Source organism: Desmodus rotundus, chromosome 13 (assembly GCF_022682495.2).
Source record: "Desmodus rotundus isolate HL8 chromosome 13, HLdesRot8A.1, whole genome shotgun sequence".
Classification (NCBI taxonomy): domain Eukaryota; kingdom Metazoa; phylum Chordata; class Mammalia; order Chiroptera; family Phyllostomidae; genus Desmodus; species Desmodus rotundus.
In genome coordinates, this window is record NC_071399.1 from 7,871,827 (window position 1) to 7,894,442 (window position 22,616).

Consider the following 22,616-nt stretch of genomic DNA (forward strand, 5'->3'; position numbering starts at 1 on the left):
AGCCTCAGTCTGGAGAGGAAAAAAGCAGGGTTCTCACCTGCACCGAGTGACCTCCTTAACTTTATCATAGTTGACGGGCCTAGTTGTGACCTGCTTCTTACCCTCAAAAAGGCAGGAAGGCATGTGGTCCTACCACTGCCGGTCAAGGAAGCCTGCCTTGATAGTCCGGTGGGGATCTTGGTCGGGGACTGCTGGGGGCCAGGAACCCAAGTATTGGGTTGTCTCTACTTCAGATCATCCCTATATTCCCTTGCCTTGGCCCAAATGTGGCCTCACCCCTCTGCATTAGTGCATGCATGTGGAAAAAATGATGTGACTATCTCACCATGAGAGGTCAAAGGAGAGGGTGAGATAGTCAAATTCCTTTGCAAATTTAGCTGGGTTAGCAGATAAAATGCCCAGCTTGGCTTCATCTCAGGAGAGATCTGATCTAGAGAAAGGAATGTGGACTCAAATACTGCCCTCAGGTCTAGCAACCTCACTAAGGGGAAAGTGAGTAGCTGGGTTAGAGGGGCCCTGAAAGGCACGGCTGGAATAAGCATCACCTAGGGAGGGAGGAGAGGAAGATTTGGAGGTGGAGAGGCAGGGGGAAGAGATGGAGGGTGTGTTTGAGGTTGATCAGAAGGGGTAGAGGGACAATAGGGAGAAGGGGTGCTGAGGCCAAAAAGGGCAACATCACCCGAGTCCTGGGAAGAAGGAGGAGCTAAGGAGGTAGGAGTGAGGAAAAGCATTTGACAGAAGGATGATCAGGATGGTGATAGTTCACAAAGGACCTGAACATCCTGGGACTTCAGACATTTTTCGCGACGGTGACAAGAGGTCAAGTTGGAGATAGTATTATTGTTAAAAGATCCATTTGTGGGCCAGATCTCCTGGTCACCCAGCTTATACTGAGGCCAGGCTGTATTGCAATAGAAAATCAAGTGCTTCGGCTTGATGGTAAGTCCCTAAGCCTTCAAGTTCTTGAGGGGACATCCCAATATGGAGTCCTTAGGTGGGGTTGGTTGTGTACTGCCTGACAACTAGGAAAAAGAAAAGGGAAGTGGCGAGAACCCGTCCAGTGGAGTCCTCCTGGTTCTGGATGAAATAAGCTGGCCTGGACACAATCTGTCTGGAGAGTAAGGGGCGGGAGAGTCTATCTAGTGGAGAATGCCCCCAAACCTTCTCCAAAACAGCTTTTATTGAGATTGGTATGTGTAGGGGGATACGGCATACACGCATAGCTCATCAGTCAATGTCAAAAGGCTATAGCTATAGAAAACCTATTATTTATAGATAACTGAAGGAACACAGAGATCTGTCTCAGGTCAGGATGTTAAGACATGCTGACACCAGATGGTCGTTAAGGCGTGGTTCACGAGCTCAGGAGTTCACTCCCTATGCTTTGACCTTAAACATCTGGTTTATACCAACAGGGCTATACAAAGAAAGGTAAGCTTCAAAGGGTACAATGACTTCTTCAGGCCTGACTTCCCACAGGAACCCTAGGTGCTAGTATCGGGTCATGCCTACCCTCTGCATTCCCGGTTTTCCAGCCAAGTCTTACAGGCCTCTTTAGAAGCCTCACTTGCATGGGGGCACAGTCTCTGATACCACACAAAGGGGTCCCCAACATCTCCCCGCTTTTTGTTATAGTGGACACAGTGGTAAGTCTGATAAAGCCTGCTACTTGCTTCTCACGTATACGATCTCTGGAAAACCATTTGTATATATGTGGGGGAACTCCATCCAGCAGAGCTCTCCTGGCTGCCAAGGATGAGAATTAATCTACCAAGACATGCTCTGCTTGGGGAGAAAAGGCTGACCCATCTCAGAGGAAAAGGGTCTCGAGGCTCTCTGTCAATGGGCCTTTATTGAGTTTAGCTTGCATAGGGATGAATATCAAAGAAAGGAGATATGGTTTACAGATAACATTTCTGGGATCACAGGGGTCCTTTTGAGTCAGGGTCTGGTAGACAGGGTGATGCCAATTGGCTATAAAACCTGGGGAAACAAATTTTTTGTGCTTAGACTCCTAACATTGAAATTGAGGGCATTCTTAACAAAGCAGGTTTCACAGGATTTAATGAATTCTTTCTCAGGTCTGATTGCTCCCAGAAATCGCAGCCCCCCCCCAGAGCTGCACCCCACTTTGGCATTGTTTCAGGCCTGAATCAGGCAGGGGAAGCAAGGCAGCCAAGAGATTAGGAGACTTTTTACAGGTAAAAAGAGGACTCAGGCTATGATAAAGCCAAGAGGTGAGGGTCTTTTGTCCCTCCTCCGTAATCCCCTAAATCCTTCCCTGATGGCCCCTTTGCGACTGTGCCTGTCTTAGGTTGTTCCTTCCTTGAGGAATCTTACCTGTCAGTGACTATCCAGCCATCCTCCAGGGGCCAAGCAGGGTGAAGGGGGCAGAGGCTGCTCCCCTGCTGGGAGTTTAAGTTTTGTCTCCTTAGTGGCTTACGGGCCCAAGGTCCCCTAACCGTGGGGGCTTTTTGCCTGTTGGCAAGGTTACAGCTCCTGAAACCAGGAAGGGCAGTTCCCAACATATATACATCTCAAGGCACAGAAGACTACAATGATCAGGAGGCATCTCTTAGCCCCCATGACCAAGATACACAAATTTAGTCCTTCAAACCAAGTCTTTGGATTGAGCCATTGTGCAGGGTCTGAAAGACCTTCTGTTCAGTAAATCGTTTAATATCCTGGAGTTGCTGATGTAGCTCAAGGTGGAGTTGATCGATTTGTCCCCTGAGATTGATGGAAAAGGCCCCTCACAGGTAATGTTGGACTTCTTCCCATGAGTGCTGACTGGAGTTCCACTTCAGGGGGGCAACACACAGCTTCGAGAGGCCTGGATCACAGGTGAGTTGTTGATGAGTGACAAGAGCATCCTGTCATTTTCCCAGTCATATTACTGCAGACTCCATGGCTGAGAGCCTGGCAAGGATCTCCTGGTCAATACATGTTTGTTGGATCATTTCTTGAGTTGTATTGGTGAGGAGGACATCAACAGCATGAGCGGTTTGGATGGACTCAACCAGAGCAGTGGTAGCCACTGCAGCAGAGGCAGCTATAATGATAGCAGAAACAACACAAATGATGAGAGTTCCCAGGAAGTGCCACACCCTCACTTGCAGCGGGGACGGTTGAGGGCAGCTAGGCTTCCTGGATCATCCCATTCATGGGTAACATTAACAGGTAGCCAGACTTCTGTTTGTCTGTGAACTACAAAAACCATAGTGAGATTGAGTTGAGTAAAATTAGTGTGGGTAAGACAGCTAGCATAGATAGAGACAGGGGAAGTATAGACTATATATCATAGAATCATCATCATAGGTCAGGTGAGGCGTCCCTGGGACGGCTAGGGAAAGATAAAGGTGAGAAGTACACATGGTAACCCCTTAATTGCTAACATTCTCTAAAATACAATAGCCCTTTCTGGACCTTGCCTCTTTTGTATATTGAAGACGTCCCAGGAGGTGTTCTTTGAAAGGCAGTCCTGTTTTCCAAGTTAGTATGCCAAGGGCTACTGTGATTTGCGGAAGTGACTCTTATAATAGGGCCCCCGGTTCCCCCACCATACTACTGTACATAGTATTAGGTTTGGCAGGGACAATGGCAGAACCCACACTAGCGTACACTTTCCACTTGACACCCCAGTTTTCAGCTGTTAATGAGGTGTTAGGAATATCAATGAGTGAGGCCAGTTGATCTCTACACACTGACCAAGTAACAGACTCAGTCGTTTTTGTCTTAATTTTACAAAGGGGTACATCCAGGGGGTTGTCATTGTCTCCATCTCTTTCTCTTTTAAAGCCCATGGCTCCTATCAAGAAGACATTAGCTTGAGACTCCTTACTGTCGATGGTATGTGCGCACCATCTGAAAGTTACATAGAGTGTCAGGTAAGGTGGAAAAACAAGCAGGTAAATGTTCCGACACATAGACAGTATTTTCAGGGACGGATAGCCAATGTTGTTTTTCTTCTAAAGGTCCATCCGGTGGAAGCCAGATGCCTCCTGTCCACTTGGAATCGTTGCTAGATAAAGGAGGCTCCGAATTCCACCAAGTATGGAGCTTAAATATGGGTGGATCAAGGATATGACTCCAGTAAATATGCTGAGTTCCAGCAGTGAGGCCCAAACCTCCAAAACAAGTTAACAGAACAAGTATCAACACAGTTCTGATGTGACAGAGGACACCACTGACAAATAGGCTAGAAATAGATTTTCAGGAGTGTCCCGTGCCCCTAATCCTTCATGACCTCTTCAGCCCTGCTCTTGAGGGTCTTTAAGTCTCCCCAAGTTATCCCCTTAGGTTCAGGTGGTGGATTCGTCCCGTGGCCTGCTTCCCCCGATTTTGGTGATGGGTCGGGATCCGACATCAGTGCTTGCTCACGGCCATTTGGGACAGCTGGTCACAGGTCCTTGAGACACCGGATTCTCTCAGTGAGTTGTCCACAAGTGTTCATGGGGTTGGTCTCCCATGGTAAGGTTTCACTCTTGGGCAGGTAGCCACAAAAGACCTGTAGGGGCTGAAACACAAGCATACCCTCCTCCACATGTCAACAATTCAACCCATTTCCCTTCTCCCATGGAAGAACAACTCTAAGGGATGGTGCCCTTTACTATCTACTTTTTATCAACTGAAATGTTTCTCGATCAGTGTGTTAAGAGAATTATCACAATTAAGAAATTTAATTGTAAGGAATTGTAAGTATACATGTCCAGCATTATCAAATTTCTAGGAGAGGTTTCCTGGCTCCCCCTTTTTTGTTAAGAGTTTTAAAGGTATGATGGGTGCATCCAACAATTGCCTGGCCTGTGGAATTATGAGAGATGCCTGTTTTGTGTTGAATTCCCCACCTTTGCAGGAAATCTTGAGTAGACCAGGCTGTACACCCTGGTCTGTTACCAGCTTTAATTTGTTGTGGACGGCATAGATGGCTAAAAGCCTCAAGCCAATGGGCCTGGATATGCTTAGCCAATTCTCCCATAAGGGTGAAAGCATGTAATGCTCCGGAGAAACTATCAATAGAGACATGAATAAATTTAAACTTATCAAAAGGGGGGTAATGGGTGACATCAGTCTGCCAGATTATTTGTGGCTCTAAGCCTCTAGGATTAATTCCAATAGAGGGCGATGCCTTATCTGAGGCCTGACAATCTGGACATTCTTTAATAATTTGTTTGGCCTGAGAATGTCGGAGTTTGAACTCTGCGAAATACGTGACTATTTTGATGAAAAAATTGATGGGAGGTAACAACCTTTTGAAAGGTACCTATTATGCTTACTAGAGTGTCAGCTTGGGCATTTCTGTCAGACATAGGACCAGGGAGACCTGTATGGGGACACATATGTGTAATAAATAGAATATGTTCCCTTCTACCTAGCAAAGTTTGTAAGGTTAAAAACAGACCGAGTAGAGGAGGGTAAATGGATCCCTTAAGGAGAACCTGGTCTATATGAAAGAGTATACACAGTGTAACTAGAGTCACAAACTAGATTCAAGGGCTCTTGAGGCCACTGCTGGAGAGTTGTTGGAGGTTATTAAGGGTTTGGGGTTCCAGTGGATTGATTTGGAGCATTTGAGGCCAAACTGTCCAGTGAAAAAGAATGTGCCCCAGGTATTTCCAAGGTTCAGATTGCTGGGCCTTTTCAGGGGCAATAATTAAGCCTGCATGACATATGGCTTCTCGTAGGTAAACATAGGTCTTGGCCAGTATCTCGAAGATGGGGCTGCAAGTAGAATATCGCCCATATAAAGGTGTATTATAGAATTAGAGAACCTTCCCGTCCTGGACAGGCTGTAAGGTTTGGTGGACGAAATGTTGGCAGATAGTTGGGCTATTTAACCCAACTATCTAGTTGGGGACCTTCTAGTGGAATCTCTGTAATGGTTGGGAGTTGTTAGGAAACAGGACAGAGAAAGCAAATCACTCTGTCCTTTGTAGCCAAAGGAATTATATAAAAGCAATCTTTTAAGTCAATAACTAGAAGTGGCCAATACTTAGGTAGGCAGGCTGGATTCGGGACTCCAGGCTGGAGAACGCCCATCGGTTACAATACCTCATTAATTTTTCTAAGATCATGTATAAGCCTCCATATTCCTGATTTTTGAGGAACTACAAAAACCGGAGTATTCCACGGACTGCTAGATGGCTCAATATGTCCTGCTTCTAATTGTTGTTTTACTGATTCATGGGTTTTTTCCTAACCTGTCCCCTTTTAGTGGCCACTGATCGACCCACACAGGCATATCTGAGAGCCATGTGAGGGGTAGTGGAGGTATCTGAACAGTGGCCATGAGTAAAAAGGCAGGAGGGTGATTTTCATTCCACACTGAGCAAGAAAGTCTCATCCCCAAATATTAAGTGGGGCTGGAAGGACATAGGGCTGAATTCTCCCTACCTGTCCATCAGGGCACAGCACCTGAGTGATCAGACATTCTATGTGGTTCAGAAATGCCTCTTATGCCAGTTATGGATATGTCGGCCTCTGCTAGCGGCCAATCTGGAGGCCAATATTGGCTAGAAATTTCACAGACATCTGCTCCCGTATCTAGCAGGCCATGGAAGGTTCCGTCTTTGATTGCTACTTCTAAAAGAGGTTCATTTAATTTAACGGAGGCGGTCCAAAAAACAGATTGGTTATTAGTGCTACCGAAACCTCCTTCCCCTCTCTTAATATTTTGAGTATCTGGCACTGTATAGGGAAGAAGTTGGGCTATACGAGTTTGGGCAGGAATGACATGATATCCAAAGGTGCTCATCGAAATTTTGATTTCTCCCTGATAATCAGAATCAACTACTCCGGGCTGGACTAAAATCCCTTTAGCAGTAATGCTAGATCTTCCTCAAACCAATCCAACAGTGCCCTCAGGCAATGGTCCCCATACCCCTATAGGAGCTATGAGGATTTTATCCTGTTCTCTTAAGATGGGCTCCTGGGTAGAGACCAAGTCCAATTCTGTTCTTCCCCTTGTGGTGGCATGGAGATCGGTGACTCGGCATGTTCCTGAGTCCAAAACAACTGGTTGTTGTTGCCTGGAAAACTCCTGTTGGAGTTTGGGGCACTGGAGTTTGTGCCCCCCTTCCCCTTTCCCCGAGGTGGAAGTGGTTTGCCGTCTTCATTATATTTGGATCTACACTGATTGGCCCAATGTGCCCTTGCCACATCGTGGGCAGTCTTTACTGGGCAGGTGTTTTGGGTTATTCTGTTGTTTATTTCGGCACTCCCGACAGGTGTGTCCCGGTCTGTCACAGTTAAAGCATTTAACTTCCCCCTTTATTTCAGCCGTTAGCAATGTGGCTCGATGGTGTTCCGTGCCAACGTCTTGGCAAGCCTTGATAAACTGACTAATGTCAGTGGTGGTTAGCCTGAGAGTTTTCAGCATAGCCTTGCAATCATTATTTGCATTTTCATAGGCCAATAGTAATGAAAGGGTCTTGGCTGCTTCTTGATTCGCAACCTGGCTTTGTATTGCTGCTAGTAATCTGTCAACAAAATCTAAATAAGCCTCTGTGGCTCCTTGCCTAATATTAATGAAGGAGCCTGCACTCGAGGCCTCAGCTTCCGGGACCATCTTCAGGGCACGGAGAGCAGCCTGGGAGCGCTGGGAGAAAGCTTGAGGGTTCATTTTCGCCTGCTCTTCAGCAGATTCGTATCGATCAGTTCCAAGAAGCATGTTAAGCTGGACTGGGTTTCCGCTTTCATTATTCTCAGCTGCTTGGAGGCGGCAGTGATAAGTATATTCTGAATGCCATATAGAAAACTGGTCAGGCTCAAGGACAGTCCTAGTTAAGGCAATCCAATCACCAGGGGCCATCCGATACCTTTCAGCAATGGCTGACAAGAGTCCCATAGTGTAGGGAGACTGAAGCCGGTTGTCTTTAATACTCTCTTTTAAGTCTCTGTATATTTCAAAAGGCAAAGGTTCATATGTTGGCTGCCTGCGCTATTTAGTGACAACAAGGAAAGCCAACAGAGCTTCCCAGTCTCTGGATTTTGCAGCCTCTCAGAGACACTGCTGCATGGTGGTAGTAGTCTGGCTAAGGGCCGGACGCGAATCTAATAGAGGAGGAGGGGGAGGAAGTAGATCCTCTGGCGAGTTGTCCCACAGTGGGGCCACAGGTGGGCTGGAAAGGAAGCCATCCTCCTCCCTTTGCGGCAGCGGGTTTTTATTACTAGGTTCAGCAACCATGCCCACCGATGTCCTGTAGGTCCCTTCTTTTGTGCCTGAGCTTTCCTGATGATGAGGCTTTCTAGTGTGAATAGGGGCGAGAGCTGTTCTCACCAGGCTCCAGGTTAGTAAATTCTGATGTCCTATAGGGGTCCCATTCTCCTGATGCCATTTCAGTTTCTGCCCTACTTTTCCCCACACTTCTAGATCTAAAGAGCGTCTATCTGGGAACCACGGACAGAAGCTCTTTACTGTCTGTAATAAGTTAATTAAGTTCTGTTCTTCAACCTGACATCCCACAGCCTTAAGAAGCTACTGAAGCAGTCGAAAATATAGCTTCTGCTCCTTAGAAAGTCCCGAGCCCATTTTGGTGGCTGGGGTATTTTTATTTTTGGTTTTGTCTTCCCTCACCTCGTTCTGCCTATCTAGTTCTGTAAGCTTCTTCTGGCTAATTGCTGTGGAATGAGATAAACGTAGTGGGTTGAAGTGTGCTCCTTGTGAGGAGGGCCCAAGGGTGTCACCCCTTGGTCATCCCTGCCTCTCTCATGTGTCTCGGTCTCTCTCCCAGTCGTCTATAACAGCTGGGAGAGCTCGGAGTGACCAACCATTATCTCACACGTCCCCGGACAAGCCAAAAGTTGTATTACAGTGATTGGAGTTAACTATGAGGCCCCTACGCGTCTTGGGCATTGACCCCAGACACCTCTGCCAGGCCCTTACTCATGTAGGGACACCTGGAAACTCAGGCCAGAGGGAGGAAATGCCTCTTATCTTTGGAGTCCAGCCAGGACCAGAGCACTCATTCAAGTCTTGACTATTAGTTATTTAGCTGATGGTGACTTCCTAGTATACCTGGAAGCAGAGGGAGGAGAAGGAAGACCAAAACCAAAAGGCTGCAAGAGGCAGCTCTGAAAGAAATTCCCCTTTGCCTTACCTAAGACACACCGGCGACATGACTAAAAGCGCCCATGCCACTGTCCCTTACCGTGGGATGAAGGCGCCGAATCCCATCTGTCTATGTGTGCCTTCTGCGACGAGGGCTCGTGGCCTCTCGGCTGATGCAGGCCCCGAATGGAGGGTCTCTGTTTGGGTGCCAGGTGAGGGGAACCCGTCCCGCAGAGCTCTCCCGGTTGCGGATGAAATGAGTTGGCACGGGCACAGTCTGTCTGGAGAGAAAGGGGCTGGAGATTCTCTCTAGTGGAGAACGCCCTGAAACCTTCTCCAAAACGGCTTTTATTGAGATCGGTATGTGTAGGGGGATACGGCATACATGCATAGCTCATCAATCAATGTCAAAAGGCTATAGCTATAGAAAACGTATTACTTACAGATAACGGAAGGAACACAGAGATCTGTCTCAGGTCAGGGTCTGTTAAGACATGCTGACACCAGATGGTCATTAAGGCGTGGTTCACGAACTCAGTTCACTCCCTGTGCTTTGACCTTAAACATCTGGTTTATACCAACAGGGCTATACAAAGAAAGGTAAGCTTCAAAGGGTACAATGACTTCTTCAGGCCTGACTTCCCACAGGAACCCTAGGTGCTAGCATCGGGTCATGCCTGCCTCCTGCATTCCCGGTTTTCCAGTCAAGTCTTACAGGCCTCACTTCAAGGCCTCACTTGCATGGGGGCACAGTCTCTGATACCACACAAAGTGGTCCCCAACAGGGAAGGACATCTCAGGGATGAGAACATGCCAAGGGAGGGGGAAGTTTAAGGAGGGCACCCCCAACGCAAACAACGTAGAGATCTGTGCTGGAGTCAGGTGTTTCTGAATCCAGGAGCACACTTAGACTGGAAAGATCTGTCCTAGAGTCAGGTGTCCCCAAGTTATAGGACGAGACTGAAACGAGAGGGGAGGTAGTCAGGTGGCATCCCCTAAGGCCAAATCCTGAGAGGAAAGTGACAGACCCGACAATGAGATTTCCAACTACGATATGATCAGAAAACTATCACTTTCAGTTCTGTGGATGTTAGCTTCCGAGACTGAGACTTACCGATTGCTGCTTGTGGACGTGGTGACGAGGAGGCTGTCCGCAGGGCTGGACGACACAGAGAGGGGGTGAGAGGGAGGATTCATCCAAGGGCCCGGAGACGAGGTCAAAGGGTTAGCCTGGGACAAGCTACTGCTGTCCACTGCTCCCCTGGTCGCAAGTCTCAAAAGGCGGAAAGGAGTAAATGGTGCCCGTACGAGCCACCCAAATGTTAGGGTGGCCAGTGAAGTGGGCTGTGAAAGATTTCACAAAGAGTAGAAAATACGGAGAACAACGTTTTATTCCCTTTCCAAGTGAGGAAAGGAGCCAATGTAAAGGGTTACGGCAGCCCCGAAAGGTTGGGGCGGTGAACTTCCATTGGGTTACAAAGGACGAAGGGGCTTGTAGTTAAGTAACAGGGCAGACGCAAAATAGCGTGCTTCCGTTGGTTTTGTGCAGGTTTCAGTTTGCTCCAATGTTATCTTTAGTTTTGGGGCCTGGTCTCCATGACCTGGTGTGTCCTGTTTGGCAATTTTTCATAACATCTTTGCCTCTAGGATGCTTTCAGCAATCTTCCGGTCCTGATAATAGAGAGACAGAAAAACACGTTAATTATGGCTGACAGGGTCAAGGAAAGGACAGCCAGCTCTGGTAAAGAGGGCCTGAGCGGGGCTTTTGTCCTTTCGCTTAGTTTTGGATTGAAGTTTAAAATGTCCTCTAGATCACAGGGGGCAAACACAAGGCCTGCGGGCCGAATCCGGCCTTCCACCTTGTTTTATCCGGCCGGCACCTTGTTTCTACCCGGCGACAGCACCGAGCTCCTTGCCCCCAGTTAAGGAGTGGTTACATTTATAGTCCTGACATTACATCCGGCCCTTCGAAGGCAACCAAGAAGCTGATGCGGCCCCCGGGGAAAATGAGTTTGACACCCCTGCTCGAGATCAAGGTTTAGATTTCTCTTCACAGGTCAAATGGTGACTTACTATTAATAGCTGTTTCAAAAGTGCTCAGAGTAGGTCACCACACAGGCAAACCACCACTGCAAAACCCCAAGTGTATCACCCACTCATGTTTTCTTTTTGAACTCAAAGGTACCACTCCCATTAGCAGTTGTTTACAGAGACATTTGTTGGGGACCGCCCAGTGCGGTTCTGGAGATCGTAGCCCGTGACAGCAAGCTCTGAAAGGGGCTGGTAAGTCTCCCTGGAAAACCAGGTCATGACGCAGGTGGCAGGCACGACTCGACTCTAACACCAAGGGTCCTGTGGGAATCAGGCCTGAAATGTATGTTTTTGTCCTCTGAAGCCGGCTCTGCTCAGCGATAAAACCCTGTTAGTATAACCCAGATGCTTGAGTTCAAAGCATAAAGGAGTGAAACTCCCCACCTCGTGATATTCGTCTTTACAGCCATCTGGCGCCTGCTAGTCTCACAGACCCCAACCTGGAGAGATTTCTGTGTTTCTTCAATTGTTATCTATAGACAGTGTTAGTTTTTTACGACTCCGGCCTGTTGGACACTGATTGATAGCCATGCACGTGCGCTGTGTCCCGCTGCACTTCCCAACCCTACTGAAAAGGAGAAGGGTTCGGGGGATTCTCCACTAGAGGGAATCGCCACCCCTTTTCCCGCCGGAGCCACAAGATAGCTGCTGGACAACTCTTAATTTCCATCTATGGCGGTCCCCCGGGGAACCATTTAACGGAATTTTAATTCCGTTAAAATTACCCATGTATTCGTTCTATTTCTACCCAATTCTTTCACAAACACACGTTATTACACATATTTAGAGACCATTTGGAAATAACACTACACAGAAAGTAGACGAGACAGTCGATCACGTAGTTAAGGCCCTGGGCCTGATTCCCAATTGCATTTGACTCCAGCCTGCACACCCTGCGTTTACTCCCATTGGTCAGTCAGTGATTTTTGGTCTAAGGGTAAAAAGATATGAAAAGGTGCTGGTGTGCCACTCACGCCACAGGTAAGCCCCCGCCGACATTCAATGCTTACAAGTTCTGACCCGCGGGGGAAAAAAGTTTTTAAAGGTTGCCTGCTGGTCAAACACGTTCCCGGAGCAGACGCAGCCTGAAAGAAACCGGATTCCAGAAGAGCAGGATGGAGGACGAAACCTGCAAGACACTTTGGCGCTGGGAGATGGAAGCACGCTGAAGACAGGAGGGAGATTTAAAAGGCTGGCATACTGAAAGAGAAAGAAAATGCAGGAGGCCCGCGGGAGTATTACCTACCTCCAGGGTCAGGGCCCCGCGGCCTGGCGAGATGAAAGACCCCGGCGGGAGCAGGGACAAAGCCTAAAGGCAATGCCGAGACAGAGTGAGGGCGAGAAGCGGCTGCCTGGCGGGAACACTGCCGCGGCGCATGCCGGGAGCCGCGCGCTGCACCCTGGGTCGCGTAGTCCCTTTAGGCATCACTCGCTGCATATTGCCCCGAAAAGCAGCCGCCTACTGCTCCTTTTAAGGCTTGCGAGGGGCCGCGCTAGATCCACTGATGGGGAAGAAATCGGTAACAGTAGGCCGAGGGAACCAGGCCAAGTTTCCCCCTCCCTGTGGAAAGGACGGCAGGAAAAAGTCAGCACTCTTCCTCACAAGTCCCATTCTAACACTGGGCAGAGAGGTGGGTCTGACAGTCATACCCCTTTAAGAGGGGGCGGGGCGAAGCCTGCCGTTTGGCCGGACCGAGAGTTGACAGACCAATCGCCCGGGTGGCGGAGGGAAGGCGGGAGAATGCGAACCCTTTGGTAGGGCGGTAGAGGCGGGCCCCCGACCTTAATAGGAGTGAGTCCTGCGCAGGCGCAGTGGTGGCCGCAGGCGGAGGGGCGGGGGCAGTCCAGTGAGAGACTCTCCGACAGGCTCGGAGGGTGATTGGGAGAAAAGGGGGCAGTGGAGGGCTTGTCATGGGGATCCGAGCTAAGAGACGGCTTTGGTAGCATCTGGGGACTCCGAAGGGGGCAGGAAGTGTCAACGCCCGGCACCCCAGGACGAGCTCCGCTTGGGGGATCCCCGCTGCTCTAGTCCTGGGGAGGGAGGGCAAAAAGGAGGGAGCCCTGATCTCGCCCCGCCCCTGGGCTTGTTACCACGGGGGCGGGGAGTGAGGGCTTCTTTTGGGGGGAGTGGAGATCGGGGGACTCGGCTGTGCCCTCCTAAGAGACGGCCGGTGTGCCCGCGGCGCCGGGCTGCGGAGTAAAGGGGCCGCGGCGGCCGCGGCTGTTGCATGTGTGGCTGCTGGATGCGGAGGCGGCGGCGACGGCGGCGGCGAGGGGCAGCAGCGGCGGCAGGATGTTAGGGCAGCAGCAGCAGCAGCAGCAACTCTACTCGTCGGCGGCGATCCTGACCGGGGAGCGGAGCCGGCTCCTCACCTGCTACGTGCAGGACTACCTCGAGTGTGTGGAGTCGCTGCCCCACGACATGCAGAGGAACGTGTCTGTGCTGCGGGAGCTGGACAACAAATATCAAGGTAGGGGGCCGCGGGGCTGCCCATGCGGGTCCTCCCCTCGGTCGGACCCGCTGTTCTCCGGACACGGTCTCTCGGAGCCTGCCCGAGGAAGTGACACTTTCCTTTTCTCCTGGGACAGTGTCCTCGAGTGCACAGAGCGGGTCTGGTGTGTGGGACCAGGGAGAGGGACGGGAGATCGGGCTCGCGGCCCTCCATTCCTCTGTTGCGGTCGGCGAGGACTTCGGTGGGATCTCAAGGGTGGGGGTGGGGGCTGCTCGTCAGCCCCCGCTGCAGACCCACCGGCTGCAGCTGGCGTGGAGGGGAATCAGCCATTTTAAGTAGCTAGTATTTGTTCCGGCGCTGGCTTGCCCCGTGCCGCAGACCCTCCTACCCAGGCGAGGGAGTGTGCAGCCGGTCGGGGACTGTAGGGAGTGAGTGGCCGTGCTCCCGCTGATCTCCGGGTCCTGGCTTCCCCCGGCCCCCTTTGGCCCCTACTCCCTGAGAGCATATGCATTGGAACGTGCGGGGGGAGGGAACGAGACAGGACCGCGAAGGCGGACTCCGGGGAGGTCCCACCCTCCGCTCTCGGCTCCCAGCTCGGGAATCGGGGAGTCCCTACCCCTCTCCCGCCCCAGGGAGAGTTCCGGACTGTAGCCTTTTCCCAGCTCCTTCAGCCAAATGGTTAAAAGGGGAGGGGTCCTTGCGGGTGGAGGAAGAGGGGTGTGTGTGGCGGGGAGGGCTCCCTGTTCCTGGGGGCGTGGCCTGCGGGCGTGACGTAGAAACCGGAGGGGCGCGGACGCGCGCTCCCGCCCGCTTCGGTAATGGCTGGTCGTTGCAAGGTTTGAGCAGAAGTGGCTGGTTGGGCGGGCGTCGGAGCCGTTGCGGGACATTAGTTCGCCTCTTGCAGAGTCAGTGTTGGGGTTTGAAATATGCTTGTTGTGATTTTTTGAGTCTTTCGCAACCACTCAATTGTGAGGAGAACACAGCCAGCTACTGGTGTCTCTGACCCTGGCACAGCGTAGGTTCCGGGCCTTGCGTCACTTCCGGGCCCCAGGAGGAAGTGGGTGGTTGACTGGGCAACCGCCTGGCGTCCCTTAACCCCTCCCTTCAAGTTTAAGTGATGAAGCAAAACCACCTTTTGTGGTCAGACTCAAGGAGCTAGCTCAGGGAATCAGCGTTTCTTACGAAGAGTATCACTTATTATCTGCTATTGGTGGGCCCTTCACCTGCTACCAGGAGAGGAGAAGTTTAAATGGGGAGCCGTTGTATTTTTAATAACCCTGAATGCAGAAACAGACCTTGGACATTATATGGAAACAGCCATATGGACTTTAAAGAGATAACTTCTTGGACTCATTCTCTCTTTTTCTAGACACTTCATTAATTTAATGATTTAGTCTCTAAGGAACTCAATTCTGGGGTGACATTTTCTGGCCCTTAGCATGTTAGGATAATTAAATGTCTCTGTTTTCACATCTGTAATTTATTTCAGCCTTCTGAATCCATGATTGATTAGGACTCATCTTTGTTAGGGAGGAAGAGAATTAATATTGATTATTCACTGTGTGTCATTTGCTGTTTCAAGCCTAGAACATTATCTCATTTAATCCTAAGTCCTATAAAGTAAAAATTCATTTACAGATAAATTAAAATTTACAAGGAGTTTAAGTAACTTGTACAGTTAGGTGGGGAACATTGGACTCCACAGCCTGGCTACTTTAGGTGCTGGGCTTGTTTTTAAACTATTTTAACTTTTTCTGTTTTTCAAAGAAAAGCTCTCTGAAGATATTTTTTAGACATGATGGAGCAAATACGCACACAGTACGTGCATTGTGACCTAAAAATGGTACATCTCTGCTTAGGAATTGTATATTTAACATTTTTAATTTTTCATATAGTTCTGAAATTAGTACAGTTTGCAGGTTTTTACATTTCTATAAAGACACATAGCTAGATTTGCCTTTACAAAGTGAAGCTATTTCTTGTCATTTGAATTGGGGAAGGACAGATTGTTAAAGGAAAATCTTCCATCTTGACCATCTAGAATTGTCATAAGTAGCTCTGGTAACTTGAGAAACAGTATTAGGCCTTAAAAGACTGAGAGATTGTGGAAATTTTCAGCTCTGTTAAGATTGTGGTCAGTTTTAAGATTAATATAAAGATAATCTAGTTTTCACTCTTCACATGCTTACTAAGTTCAGCTTTCACAGTTTTACATTTATTAGCTTTAAAAACTATATGTTCTTCATTCAGGAATTCATGTTTTTAAATTCTTTGCTAGTTTTAAAGTATCTTCTGATTTTGGATCTACTACTACAATATCTAGTGATATAAATTACATAAGCAATCAAAGAAATTTCCTACCTGTGTGAGGCATTTTAGAAATTACTGAGGAACCTTAAAAGTAACCTTAAAAACTTAAAAATAGAAATGAAGAAAATTTTACAACTGAATGAAGTATTTATTATGGATATGGTTATTAGAGAACCTCAATTTTTATTCTAGTATTTTTCTTCATAATTTCCCGGGTAAATAACCTTTGAACTAGATTTAATAATTTCATGTGCCTTCCTTTCCGCTTAGCAGAAAATGCTTAAATGGTGGAGCCAGATATTCACATTTGGCAGAGGTCACAGTCTCGGGTTGCCCTTGAGCTTCATTTTCTCCACGTGTAGAAGTGATCGCCTCCGCGTGGGGTTGCTGTGGGGAGAGGATGAGAAAATCTATCACGTTGACGGGGCTTAGTGTGTCTCCTTTTTTCACTTTACAATTAAGTTGTCTTAAAAATGTGAATTTTTACCTCATGTATCAATGTGTTAGTATGTTATAATATAATTAGCTTGTAAGTCCTGGTTATTAGGTAAAGAATATTTGAAATAAGGTTTTCCTTTATTTCTTAACTGTCAAATTTTGTGTCTTGGGTAGGGTGCATGGGAATAATATATCTTCCTTATTTTTCCTGGAGGGAAATTAAGTTCTTTTTTTTCCCAAACCTTACCCGAGGATATATTCACTGATTTTAGAAAGAGAGGAGGGAGATAGGGAGAGAAAAACATCGATTGGTCACCTCTCATATGTGCCCCGACTGGGGATGGAACCCAGGGAATTAACCCACAGCCTTTTGGTGTTGGGGTCAATGCTCCAACCAACTGAGCCACACCGGCCAGGGCGGAAAATTAAGTTCTTAAGAAATCCACTTACGGCCTAGCTAGGCAAATGGACTGGATATGAGCTTTGTTTAAAAATATGCTTTGCAGGTATGAGTACGCTCGAATGTGTAGTGCTACTTTGTCACATATCTGAGGTTAAAGAGTTGTCCATCAGTTGTGAGTGCCTACAATTTCCAGGGAGGAGCTAATCATAAGAGAGTTTAATATTTGCTTTATATTACCTTACTTGCAGACAGCCCCAATGTATGTATTTTATTTGTCTTAACATTTCTGTTGTTCTGATTAGAATAATAATATTGGCATATAAAGCAGTGATCTGCCTTGTGGTGTGATAAATTAGAATTAACTTTTTGTTGCTCCAACTTAGTAAGACAGAACTCTTTCAAATAGTGTTAAATTTCAGGATAAACACAGAATAGATTTGAATAAAAACTAATCCTATGTAAATTTTGGTGATGTATGGAACTATGTTTTTGTATACCTTCTAGTGACTCAGCTACTTTTTATTGATTTAAATGTGTTCCAAATGCTATACAGTACCTGAATCGGCAGTTCAGATAGCTTAGAACCAACTGCTGAGTTATCTACGAAAGTATAGTGACCCCATGCCGACTTGACTGTAACTCTGCTAGTAGCTTAATCAATTGATGCCAGAATATGGACCTTAACCTCTGGAAATAGTTTGGGTTTCAGAAATATCTCCCATGTGATAAAATAAAAGAGCCATTAAAACTAATATAATGGGAAACTAAGGGTTACTTCTGTCTGCTTTAAGGAAGCCCAGGGGTGCCTTGGCTAGTGTGGCTCAGTGGATTGGGTGCCAGCCTGCAAACCAAAGGGCCTTGGGTTCAATTCCTAGTCAGGGCACATGCCTGGGTTGTGGGCCAGGTCCCTGGTTGGGGACACTTGAGAGGCAACTACACAATGGTGTTTTTCTCCCTCTCTTTTCCCCTCCCTTCCCCTCTCTCTGGAAATAAATAAATAAAATCTTTAAAAAACCAAAAGTCCAGGGGTATGTTATGAAAGAGAAGGTGTAGTATCTCTCTGGAGTCATGCAAGTCACTGACTGAACTGTAAATCCTGTGAATGCAGTTGGACACCGATCTGTAGCCTAGTCCTTGAATTAGTTTTACAGTTAAGAGTCTGGCATGTGTTGATAAGTTTTATATGCAGGGTTGTTTTTAAGTTCAAATAAAGTATAGGCAATAGGACACTAGGTAGACTCTAGACAAGGGGCATTCTGTGAGCCCACATGAAATACTTTGGATTATTTATTAGCTGCACATCTCCTTTTTAATATAGGTTAATGAGTATTAGAGTTTGGTGTTCTTCCTTTTTATTTCTAAATATACTTTTATATGGCATAACATATGGTCTTTATATGGGAAATAATTTTTTTAATGTCCACATACTAAAGAACAGTGTGATCTTATGGTTTGAGTTCATTCTAACTTCTCCAGTTCTGTGAAAGATAACTTGAAAAATGTCATATGTGCCAACACAATAACATTCTGGTTTTTCTTTTCCTTTTTTAGAAACATTAAAGGAAATTGATGATGTCTATGAAAAATACAAGAAAGAAGATGATTTAAACCAGAAGAAACGCCTACAGCAGCATCTCCAGAGAGCATTAATCAATAGTCAAGAATTGGGAGATGAAAAAATTCAGATTGTCACCCAAATGCTAGAATTGGTGGAAAATCGGGCAAGGCAAATGGAGCTCCACTCACAGTGTTTTCAAGATCCTGCTGAAAGTGAACGAGCCTCAGATAAAGCAAAAATGGATTCCAGCCAACCAGAAAGATCGTCGAGGAGACCCCGAAGACAGCGGCCCAGTGAAAGCCGTGATTTATGCCACATGACTAATGGCATCGAAGACTGTGATGATCAGCCACCTAAAGAAAAGAAATCCAAGTCAGCCAAGAAAAAGAAACGCTCCAAGGCCAAGCAGGAGAGGGAAGCTTCACCTGTTGAGTTTGCAATCGATCCCAATGAACCTACATACTGTTTATGTAACCAAGTGTCTTACGGGGAGATGATCGGATGTGATAATGAACAGTGTCCAATTGAGTGGTTTCACTTTTCGTGTGTTTCACTTACCTATAAACCAAAGGGGAAATGGTATTGCCCAAAGTGCAGGGGAGATAATGAGAAAACAATGGACAAAAGTACTGAAAAGACAAAAAAGGAGAGAAGATCGAGGTAGTAAAGGCCATCCACATTTTAAAGGGTTGTCTTTTATATAATACTTTCAGAATTTACTTTCAGAAAATGTTTTAGGGTAAATGCATAAGACTATGCAATAATTTTTAATCATTAGTATAAATGGTGTATTAAAAGTTGTTGTACTTTGTCTGTGACCTTAATTTTCTGCACTGAGTTACCAAATATTTCAAACCAGGTAGTCTTTAGATCACCGGATGAAAGGGGCAAGAAATAGGGAGAGGGCGGTGTGAGCGTTATAAACACTTCACAAGCCATACCTAGTTCATTTTCACCTAAAATGCAATGCTGTTTTTTGGGTTAACACTAAAGTTTTGTTAGCATTTTAGTTCTACGTGCTTTAAAAAATTTAGATAACAGTTGGAGTACTCTGCAAGCATTAAAATTATCATGGGAATTTAGAATATGAACAGTGTATACCTGTTAGGGCTTCTTTTCCCCGGCCCCATTTATACACACACGCATTCATCTCTCGTCTTCCCGGCATCTAGGGAACTGGAGATAGTAATCTGGGATTCCACGTGGAATGATGTGCTCTTATTAGAGTATTTGCTGCTGTCTTTTCGTTAGTGGCATTTTGATACACCGTTAGTAGCCCATTTGGCAATGCCTTGCTGCTGCTCATAGACATGTACAATCTATCTAATGTCAACGAGGGGATTGCGTTTTGTTTTAATGGGAACGGGGAAGGGTAGTTACAATACCAAAAACACTGCCATTGGCATATATTGGCAAAATTTGGGTTACGTAGTATCATGGGTCAAGATTGAGCAATTTCAAAAAATGCGTCTTATTTCATATTTTCTACACTGACCCGCTGCTGGGAGGCCTAGACACAGGCCTGTCACTGGGAAAAGGGCATATACTAATCTTTAAATGTTGCCTTTATGTCAAACAGTAGCTTACATAATTTTGCTAGTGGCTATAGTTCATTTCTGTCCCAATCAGTGATTACATATTAAGTAACAGTGTATTTACTTTCTTAACTTTCTGGTATTGGTGCTGTTTGATGTCTTCACATTTAATGAACTGATTTCACTATAACAATGCAATTAATAATGTATTTGTAAATTGAATTTTCCAAAATCCTAGTATTTTAAGGGTAAGCATCTTGATGGGTATTATGTCCATATATTCAGAGAATTTGGGGGTTTTTTGGCGGGGAGGGGGCAGCAGATTGACTAGTCCTTTAGATCGATGTGTAACATACTTTTTATTCCTCATTTCTTCCTAATCTGGTGACCTTGATTCTTTTTGATTAACATGTGAAAAATTCTGTCTGCTTATTTGGAAAAAAAAGTTGTTTTTTTCCTCTTCTAGCCCTCCTGTGTGACTTTTACGCATGTCGTCTCACCTCATCTGGGTGTCAGGTCAACCATGTGCATGTAATGTGAACTGGGCTTCCATGTCCCCAGGGTTCTTTTGAAACCCACAGTATTTTCACTGTAGTGAGCATTTAAATAGTCAAGTGATTTGATTTGCTCTTTCATTAACTTGGTCCTTTATTCTGAGGTATGAAGACACTTTAAAGGCAAGCTTAGAGACAGGTAAATGCACAATATTTGATTAACTTCTGTTCTAGGGATATTTTGATTGATGACTGGAGTTTATTACATTACTTCTTGAGCAAGGAATATTAGCATGATTAAGAATTTATTTTATTGTAACTTGTTGAGTATAAAATTCTTTTCTCTCTTGAGAGTATAATATTTTGTCTTAGTAATTATATCCTTGTTACCAGGATAGGCTGTTTACCTGATGCCATTAAAAATATGAGTATGTGCCAAGCCCCCAGAGGCTTTCAGATGTGACTTACAGGGAAGTCAATACTTTTTCATACATAAATTTGATTCAGCGTAGCAGCAAATAATAACCTTCCAAATAGAAGTGCCCGAATTTGGATTAGTTTTGACAGGAGAACAAATGTGAGAAAACCTGAAAGATGTGCTCTCTTTCAGACCTAATGTTTGAGACCGTTGTATTTTCCTGAATTTCTTTTCGTTTTCTGTACCACACAGGAAATAGAAGTCTTAGGTTTTCATAAGAGTATGACTGGGGGTTTTGAAAATATCTTACAGATTTCCTATCTGACATCGCGCTTGCCAGCGCATGCTGTACCGAAGTGCTTCCCAAATTTAACTCTCAGTGGAACCGCCTCGAGCTCCAGCACACACTGGTACCTGTGTCCCACCCCCAGCAACTGCTAGTTCCTTTAAAATGGGGCTGAAGTACAGAATTTTCAAAGGGCCCCCAGGTGGTTCTAATGTACAGACATGTAGGACCGGCTGCCATATGGTAAAAATCCAAACCGGTTGGAAACTGCTGGTGGATTCTCTAAATCCAGGTTTTTGTGTGACAAGCATGTGCAGGGGTCTGGCACAAATAACGCCCCTTTTTTTAAATTAAAAAATCAAGCATGTAATTCCATGCATAACAATATCACACTCAAGCACACCATAGGACACTTCAGGTAAAATGTTCAAATTAAAACTATAAGTGATCACACCCATACTATTACCCTACCAAGCACACTCGAGTGGGTGTTACTCCTGCTGGACCCCGTGTAAGTGCTGGTACAGACGGGGGAGTTTGCCCCTGCCCCCGACAGTCCCACCACCAACACCTGAAGGCTGTCCTTGTGTGCCTGACGCTGTCCTAAGCAGCAGTGGTTTTGGAAGGAGACAAAGTCCCTGCTTGTGGGCTGCACTCTAGTGGGAGAGTCAGATACCTGTAATGTCAGAACCATCTGCTAAAAGGAAAACCCAGCACGGAAAAAAGAGAAAAAAAGGAAAGAATGCAGAGGGAGGTCAGTGTTAGTGTTGATGATTAGAGAAGGTTTCTCTAAGGAAGGGGTCTTTGAGCTGAGAGCAGAAAGAAGTTGGGAAGTAAAGTAGGCAAGGATTTGGCGGGGGAGTAGAACAAGCCTATCGATGTGACTGGAGCAGAGCATTTGACACAGCGTGGAAGAGGCTAGAAAATGTTGGCCCTTGGAAGCCAACATTAGGAAAGGGTATATGTTCTTTAAAGATCACTGTGGGTACTGCATGCAAACTTCACTGTAGGGAGCCTCGGGGAAAGTGGATTTTGGAGACTCAGAAGTCTTGGCACCAAAAATACTGATGACTTAGACTAGGGTAGTGGAAATGGTGGTGAGTAGTGGGACTCTGCCAGTGTCGCAGAGGTACAGCCAACAGGAGTGCTTTGGCCCAGGGACTGGGAAGCAAAACAGTGCCCAGGATGACTCTTAGGTATTTGGCATGAGGGAAGAAAAAAATCAAGATTTCTGTTTTGCCCTTAGGTTTGACACATCTGACAGGTTTTTAATATTTCTGAGTTAGCCTATGAATGGAGTTTAAAGTCATGTGACTGAAATCCCGTAAATAGAATCATGCTCAAATTTTAATATGCATATGAGTCCCCTGGTTTTTAACGGTGCAGACTGATTTCATTAGGTCTGGCATGGGCCTGAGATGCTATATTTCTAACAAGCTCCTCAGTGATGTTGATGCTGAAGATTCGGGACCCACATTTTTTGAGTGGCACCCATGTAGATCCAGAAAGTGGGCAACATTGGGGATTGTGGTACTGAAGTATTTAAAATGGGGAGGAGCCAGCAAAGGGGACTTGGAGGTC

The 22,616-nt window shown here is 46.3% G+C and overlaps 1 protein-coding gene and 1 long non-coding RNA gene across 2 annotated transcripts; one reads left to right on the plus strand and one right to left on the minus strand.

The window, feature by feature from the left end:
• Positions 1-1,140: 1,140 nt before the first annotated feature.
• LOC112306789 (uncharacterized) lies at positions 1,141-12,744 on the minus strand. Its single transcript, XR_006655818.2, has 4 exons — positions 12,387-12,744; positions 10,164-10,720; positions 9,150-9,330; positions 1,141-4,516 (listed from the first exon to the last, which is right to left on the minus strand). It is a non-coding gene; the product is annotated as an uncharacterized lncRNA (long non-coding RNA).
• Positions 12,745-12,961: 217 nt separating this feature from the next.
• ING2 (inhibitor of growth family member 2) lies at positions 12,962-19,113 on the plus strand. Its single transcript, XM_024562700.3, has 2 exons — positions 12,962-13,611; positions 18,296-19,113. The coding sequence occupies exons 1-2, from the start codon at positions 13,434-13,436 to the stop codon at positions 18,964-18,966; spliced, it is 849 nt and encodes a 282-aa protein (XP_024418468.1). The 5' UTR covers positions 12,962-13,433; the 3' UTR covers positions 18,967-19,113.
• The last annotated feature ends 3,503 nt before the right edge of the window (positions 19,114-22,616 follow it).

Coding starts and splice junctions, on each gene's coding strand:
- ING2 (XM_024562700.3), top strand. CDS start 13,434: ATGTTAGGGCAGCAGCAGCAGCAGCAGCAACTCTACTCGTCGGCGGCG. Junction 13,612..18,295: donor GCTGGACAACAAATATCAAG/GTAGGGGGCCGC, acceptor TTCCTTTTTTAG/AAACATTAAAGGAAATTGAT.